At 37.4% G+C, this 8175-nt stretch overlaps 1 protein-coding gene across 1 annotated transcript in view; it reads right to left on the bottom strand.

The window, feature by feature from the left end:
- Positions 1-348: 348 nt before the first annotated feature.
- Positions 349-8175, bottom strand: part of LOC146146482 (NACHT, LRR and PYD domains-containing protein 12-like) — a 59312-nt gene continuing 51485 nt past the window's right edge. The window contains exons 14-15 of the mRNA XM_083386810.1: positions 3065-3220; positions 349-570 (exon numbers count right to left, since the gene is read on the bottom strand). Of these exons, the coding sequence (XP_083242936.1) occupies positions 349-570; positions 3065-3220 (378 nt within the window). The remainder of the gene's footprint in view (positions 571-3064; positions 3221-8175) is intronic.

Here is an 8175-nt window from a genome sequence, read left to right as displayed (position 1 = left end):
ATCAAAAAAATATTTTTTAAATTTGTTTCTAATATCAACGCAAATAATATCCCGGATGTTATTAACATGACTTCGCAATATTTTGTTCAAGTTGTTTCGTCTCATCAATGGACCTACTGTTACGTCATAATCGCACAATGCACATTTTGTCCGAGGTACAAACGTCACAAAATGACGCGAATTGAGTCGAAACCGTGTTTTTATTTAGTTGTGCATATTTTTGTGTTAATCCTGATATTCTGGGCGAATTTGGTAAAAAAACGTCAATAAAGTGCGGCGCTGTGTTAAAATAATAAGCTTTACTTTCAAATTAAGATTTATTTTATAAACGCCGAAAACAAAAAAAGTTTATTTCCTTGACTTCTGTTGAAACATTAATTTGTTGTTGTATTTGTTGTTGTTACTCACGTCAAGTCCAAGTTCTCTCAGTTTCGATCTGATCACCTCCTTGCCTTCCTCATTGAAGCCACAACGAGCGACCCGCAACTCCTCGATGTTTGGGAGGACGCGAGAAAGCTCAAGAGCTCCTTCGTCGTCGATGCGGTTCCCATTCAGACCCAGCCGCTTGATCTGAAACAACAAATTGACGAGGGTGGTTAGATTTTGAAAGTGAGCCACAAATTCAAGGCACCAAATAGCTCCTGGTGATAATGTTCAGCACCTTAATGTCGGATTTAATCACTTACCGAAACGGCAACTAACTGATATTTAGAGTTTTTTAGATATAGCAGTGAATGTTAATATATCGGGGAAAGAGAAGTGGAATATGATTCAAAACAAAATAAATATTCAAATAACCAAGTAGATAGTTTAAATATCATGAATGTGAAGTGACATACCGAGTGGTTATAATATGTTACCGACAAAAACAGGTTTTGTGTGGCCACATAAAAATAAACACTGTTATATGATATTTGTTTTATCAGTTGGTGGCTTTGGCAAATTATAATTTTTGTGTTTGTTGCAAACTTAAATGGCCTCGAAAAATCACAATTTGACAACATCAACATTTTCTTACTGTGTTTCCCACCCTAAGCATTTAAGCAAATATTTTTTTTTTATTGAGACATAAAACTTGAACTTAGGTCGTACGTTTGCTATAGACTGTTTCTTTTGCAAGGGAATTTGAAATCTCTGCACCTGGCATTACACGTTAGGTCTCGCCCAACGGCATTTGACCGACAGTTAATATTATCGGCAAGTATTTGGCCGCCCGAAAAAACGCTGACGCCGCACTACATGGCAACATATAAAGCAGCACAGTTAATGTTTCGCCACAGCGACAGGCCTTTATCTAAACTTGTCACCCACGTACGTAGGATAAGGCGTAACTTTCTGCGATAAACAAATAAAAATTAACCGATATTCTACTTTAAACATCCCTATACTGCCGGGGCAAAAAACGTGTCTGAAAGCAAAACGTTACAAGAAAGTTTTACAGTCATAATAACTGGCAATTGATAAAAGTGGTGACATTTTGGTTTTGCAATACCTAGCTAGAGAGTTGTGCCCGTGGCCAGCCTAAAATGTTTTGTGTGGTCAAATATTTTGAACTAGAACTAGTGAGAGTATTTGGTTTGGTGCACCGCCTATCGATGCAGAAAAAAACAAGACACGCTGAGTAGGTAAAAGTTGAGGCTGAAGCTGATACCTCACAGCGATAAATCGAATGTATATAAAACATAAACAAATAACTATTTACTACAAATCCCGTACGAAATCCGTCTACGATTAAAATTCCATTATTCGCTTCCCGCCAGCGAGGCTCGTTACAACTTCGCTTTTTTCAGTCCAGTGTATCAACTGCCGTATCGAAGACAAATAAATATGAAAGCTCAAACCGTTTCGAGCAGCAACTGACTGAGTTTTAGCGCAATACTCAAAACCATTCAGATAGCAGAAACAAAATAACTAAAAATATTAAAGACATTACTAAAAGTACAGCAAACATCATAACTATATCGTCTGTGACGTAACAGTGTATGACAATTGAAGGTGTGGCATGCCTGTGATTGTTGTGGAACTGTTCATAAACGCTACCAACAAATTAATTATTAAGAGTACAATATTTATCTTTTTCGGGGGGAGGGTTTTAGGTATTTTTTCTTGGCCCCTGTCACCCCCTGGCTACGCCTATGCCCGTGGCCCCCCAATTACCGCTCCGTGGCCGAAAACCCTGGGTTAGTTACAGAAATATTTTAATTAGTTAATTCAGTAGTTATAAACTTCACAGCATTAAGATTTTAAAGTTGTTACCCTAGCTTGCACGGCAGTGGATACATATTATTGGTGAATTTGACCCATTGGTTAATTATTATTATTTATTTAGGACGGTCTATTGATTTAGTGAGATGGTTTACCACAGCTGGCACTTTGTGGGTGAATCGGTCGACACAAAACACATTTACAATTAAGGGCACTAAAGTGGTGAAGGTAAAGTAGCAAACATAATAACATGCCACACATTTTTCGTCACGTTTGTTTGGCTAAGGTACAGTTTAAATTATTATCTGCATGCTGAAGGTGCAGTAGCTAAAATCAAAATTATGACATTAAAAAAAAAAAAAAAAAAAAATTTTAAGAAATTTCGTTGGAAAGGTAAAGTATCAAAACGTTTCAATGTTTGATTTAATGTGACATAGGTGTAGGTACAGTTTAAAATCACTACCCACGTATCAAAGGTGCAGTAGCAAAACACGACTATATACAATCTTTGATAAAAATTAACAATATAATCATGCCAAATTATAAATTTATTATTTTTGGTAAATTTTCCAAATTTGCTTGTTCGGCAACTGTAGCAAAAAATGGATTTAATCTTTGAATGAATTAACAAATATTATTATGGAATAAGCTATTAACTCGGCTAATAAAGTTGTTTAAAATAATGTTTAATAACTAATGGGTGTATGTGTACTCGAGCTAGCCGAAAAAAAAAAACACATTTTATTTTACTTTTTGCTAAATTTTAAATGGAACATTTCTATTAAATTTCACGAACTTGCTTGTTTGGCTAATGTACCTCTGACTGTTCATCGACAATCCAACTTTAAAAACCACCTACTTTGCAATCTTTGTTCTTGATGGCGTCGGTGAGTGGACTGATGTCTGTGATGCCACAACCGTACAACTCCAACTCCTCCAACTTGTGAACAATCTCCGACAAACTTTTCACTCCAGCGTTTTCGATTTGGTTGAGGCTGAGGTAAAGCTCCTTCAACTAATTCATAGAAACATAACGTCGTGGGTTTAAATATTTCCATTCAATGTTTCGTTGAAATAAATTATTTTGAACAAAAAGCGAAACAAAATCTCAAGTAATTTTGGACGAAAATATACAAGTGGCAAAAACACCGCAAAAAGTTTTATTGTTTGTTTTAAGGTGACGTCAGGGAAGGTACAGTTTAAATTATTACCCGCATATGTATTAGATATTTTGAATTTTTACTTTTATTCCAAAAAAAATTCTCTTAAGTTTATAACAAAACAAATTTCAAGTAATTTTGACCGAAAATTTAAGGTAGAGTAGCAAAACATAGCAATGTTTGATTTACTGCAGAGGTGTGCATGTTAAAGAAAACACAAATGTTGGTGCGCGGCACGTTTTATTGCGGTATCGATATTTTAAGCAGAATGTAAACCGCGGTCACGTTTGAACTCGTAATAATGACTCTTTGTCCCGTTTTAAAAACATCGCCATTGCTGCAGTGGTAAATAGTTATGAGGTTTATTTTTTAACCTAAACGTTGTTAATTAAAAAAAATGTTTAACCCAGTCGTTGACGCCTTTGAAAAGTTTATTGGACTTGTGATGTACCCAGCCATAAAAAAATTAACTTTTTTGTGTTTATTTAATTGTTTGTATTCGAAAATTATAAGCAATTACTGCAGTTGTTCGGTAAAAAATAAGTTCAATTGCAAATGTCTCATAATATTATTTGTAAGCAGTGTTTTTTAAGATGTTTTGAGGGACCAAAACGGTCCACTGAACAATGCGTTAAAAACATCGCATACTTGTGCTACAGCCGAGAACTAGCAATCAGTCTACGGAAGAATGTTGTTGCGATCTCTTAAGTTCATAGCGGTCAACCAAGCCAAAGCTTAAAAACTAACAGTCTGTAAATATTTTATATCGCAATTATGTTTAGATACGAAACGAAACCATTGCGGACGCCCTTGGAAAATAGAAACGACCCACTATGGGCGTCGCGCAGCACAGAACCTCTGGTGCATATGGTTAACTTTGCAAATAAATGGTTTAGTTGTAAATTTATAATTATTTTGTCATTATTTGCTGTTCAGTCAGTAACTATAATGTTGTTAGGCAAAATGCGGTGTTTTGTTTGTGGCGCTAAGCAACCTGCGGTCAAACGTCCTTCAAGCACAGAAAAACCAGAATGCGAAGAGAGCGCGAGGATTTAGAGAAATGGAAAACAGGCCGTGGCTACTAAATTGCCGAAATGGTATAAAGTGCAAGTGGTACATAGAGCATTTTGACAAAATAAAACATAAATCAACTTCCAAAAATTTATCGAAGGGTGCAAATCTTTTAAGTGAGTCGATTGCTTATCACGAGCAAAGTGAAGTCCATGCATTAGCTCGTTCGTGTTATGAAGGGCAAAAATCATCAGCGACAGCTCCTGCTCTAATAGCATTCAATCAGCTTAATGAGCAATACAGCAAAAGAATGAGCGATTTATTGAGAACGCTCACGCTATTGCTAAGCACAGAAGACCGATCTGCCATTACTGTTGGTTGTGTGAACTAGATGAGACAAAGGGTCTTGACGTCGGCAAATCCTATCGCAGTAGAAAGTCGTGCAAGACCTTTGCAAAATAAATTGCTACAGTTTGCAAAATAAATCAAAATTCTTCAGTATAACCTGTGATGGTGCAACGGACAGCAGCATAACGGAGCAGACATCCGTTCATGTCCGCTATAGCGTTAGGGGCTTGGTGCAAACTAAGTTTGTCGCCTAAGGAAGCCCAGAGAGTCCGAATGCTGCAGGTATTTATGATATAGTATTTTAAAATCCCTTTTAGAAGTGGGTATAAGCAAGGAAGAGATTACGTCAAGGTTAGTTGGATTTTGTTGTGATGGAGCTAATGTAATGGTAGGAAAGAAATGGGCGTTTCAGCCTTATTAAAGGGTTTGCAGCCTAGCGTTGTAGTTGTCCTTGCTTTGCACATCGTTTGCAGCTTTCCTCCAAAGACGCTACAAAACAGAACAAGCTATACGAAAGTGTTCTTGTCCTGTTAATGGGGCTATACTATCTTTACCGTAACAGCCCGTAACAGCGTCTAAACCTTAGACGGGCTTTTGAGGGCCTCAACCAATGTGCCTTAATGCCCACGAGAGTTTGTGGCACAAGATGGGTGGGTCTTACTCTGCTATCAATCAAGAATGTGATACGAGGGTACAGCGCAATCCGCGCTCAACTTGGAGATCTTACAGCAAAGGAAAGGGTAAAGGAAATTATTTTTCGGTAAATTTGAGTGGTGATGTAAAACATAGAGCGGTAGGTTATTTACGGCCGATGAAGAGATCTGATGTTATGTCTTTATAGCATTTACTTGCCGATGTGCTAACCCCGATTCATTCGTTATCGCTGTGTCTACAGTCTGACCAGGTAACCTTGGCTGATATGAGGGAAAAGTTTGATATAACATTAGATGTTCTTTGCAATCTTGAAGAAAGGTAGTTTTCTACAACAAACGTATACTTTCAGTTTACATCGATAATTCCCAAGACTGCATTTTTTAAGTTAGTAAATTCATATTTTTTAGAAATGGTGTTAATCTAAACAAATATTACAAAGAAGTTAATTTCGAGAAGAAAACATTTGAAGGGGAGAAATGCGTGACATGCCGATTACTGAACAGGTCAGCAAATCTCAAGGATATTTGGCTGAAAAATAATTTATGCGCTAGAAAAAAGATTTTCTGTTGGAACTGACAGCTTCGTATCAGCCACAGCGATTGCAAGCTTCCCAAGATGGCCTTCGTTTGACAAAGAAGAAATTCGAAGTAACTGGTTATGGAATAACTACAGTTTTAAGTTTGATTATTTCTCATATTTTGCAGTATTTGGAGATAAAGAAGTGCAAATGATCTGCACACACTATTCCACATTGCTCGTAAGCATAGGCGCCGAACTTTCAACTTAGGGAATTCCCCTAATTTTTGTCTGCTTAATCACTAATGACGTCATAAAATAGTGACGGGAATGAAGTTATAAAATAGTAAAGAGAACGACTCATACAACCAGACACAGCCAATAAACGTCCAGCAAAAGCGAACCTTTAAGACGTAAAGCGAACACGTGCGTCGAAACAGCTCAGTGTGCAATCGTTTACTTCACGCGAGAAACTAGACCAAGACGGTAAGTATGTGTGATTGATTTTGGAAGAATCATAATTCGACTATCAGCAGTGCAGTTCCCCAAGTTTAGTTTCATGTAAGGTACCACGCTAAATTACAAGCACGTCTTTCGCATCCTGCAAAACGAATATCGTTTTTCCGGGTTGAATTATGCCACATCTGCGCCGAGCAGTGTGTCAAGTTAGCTAAATACAAGCTGCGGTTTAGAGAAAATAAGTTGTGTCAATTGCACACCAAGTACGTGGTCTTTGGATATAACAATAATTTTGCGGCAACTATCATTACATAAAAAAGGCGACTTTAAACAAACACAGTTAGACTACCTTTTCAAGGGAATTGCGTTAGTTACAAAAATTCCGTTGTTACACCAACATCGAATACTATCGCAGACAGCGAACAGTGTTAAACAGTACCCTAACTCGACGTTTTTAGCAAGAAAAGAAAAAAGGCTTAACTTAGGGTGGTCAATTGTGGAATACATTTTTGCTAATCAGCCAACCTGAACGAAAGGTGAAAGAAAAAAAGCATTCCGTGTTTACGGTTGACCACACAAGCAGTGTTTTTTTTATTTTTATATAAGTTTGGCGTTGAAAAGCTTTGTTCGGAATATTACGTCTATTTATCGATTTGAGTGACCAAACGTCTCAGCATATTGAACACTAGGAATTATGACTCTAGACCAGGGGTTTCCAACCTTTTTACGATCTCGTACCACTTGGGGCACTCTGTACTGCCACGCGTACCACTTTTTTTAGAACAGTGGTTCTTAACTATTTTTCTGCTGCGCCCCTTTGGTAATTGTCCCGTGTTTTTTCTGTAAAAGTTAACTCTTCGTGGCGCGAAGAGCGAAATAAATTGCGTTCATTTGGTTTGTATTGGCTAAACTTTAATTTGGGAGACACACAAAAGTTGCTCGTGCTCGATATATTGGTTTACATCGAGCTGATTTGACAGACATATTGCGGTAATCGTGTTTTAAAAAGTGTTATGACACACAATGCGAAGGCTATTTACTGCAAATAACATTCAAAATTGGCGCAAAAATGTCTGAGTTCCCCCCAATTAGTGTTGCGCAAAAAGAAGTAATTCGTAGTTCGCGCGAAACGCTAAATGTTTACGTAGTTTTGTTGTTAAAATTGACAAAACACAGTTTGTGGAGAAGGTGGATCTTCTTCAACTATGTCATACTGTTCTGACTAAACACAGCCAAATAGGCTGACTAAACACAGTTCTGACTAAACACAGCCAAATAGGCTGACTAAACACAGTTCTGACTAAACACAGCCAAATAGGCTGACTAAACACAGTTCTGACTAAACACAGCCAAATAGGCTGACTAAACACAGTTCTGACTAAACACAGCCAAATAGGCTGACTAAACACAGTTCTGACTAAACATAGCCAATAGGCTGACTAAACACAGTTCTGACTAAACACAGCCAAATAGGCGGTAATAAGTAGCAAATATTCTCCCAAAATTCGAGAAACTATATTAAACATAAGCAGCCTCGAAGTTCGCAACTCGATTTTTTCTCAGTTTCTTTTCTAAACGTGTAATTTTGATGTTATGCATAGGGCGGCATACAAGCATATTTAATACCTATCGCAACATGGAACTGAATAAATCAGTATAAAAAGTTAAATACTGGAAGGTAGACCTTGCGCCTACCTAAGAATTGCTTGGCGCCCCCTAGGACCCACTGTCCAACAGCGCTGTACGGTTATTTAAAGCAACTGTGCTACTTATTGACATGACCTGTATTTCGAAGATCGTATAATGGTACAAAACAACGGGG

This window comes from Ascidiella aspersa, chromosome 4 (assembly GCF_963924565.1).
Source record: "Ascidiella aspersa chromosome 4, kaAscAspe10.2, whole genome shotgun sequence".
Classification (NCBI taxonomy): domain Eukaryota; kingdom Metazoa; phylum Chordata; class Ascidiacea; order Phlebobranchia; family Ascidiidae; genus Ascidiella; species Ascidiella aspersa.
This window is presented reverse-complemented; position numbering and strand designations above follow the sequence as displayed.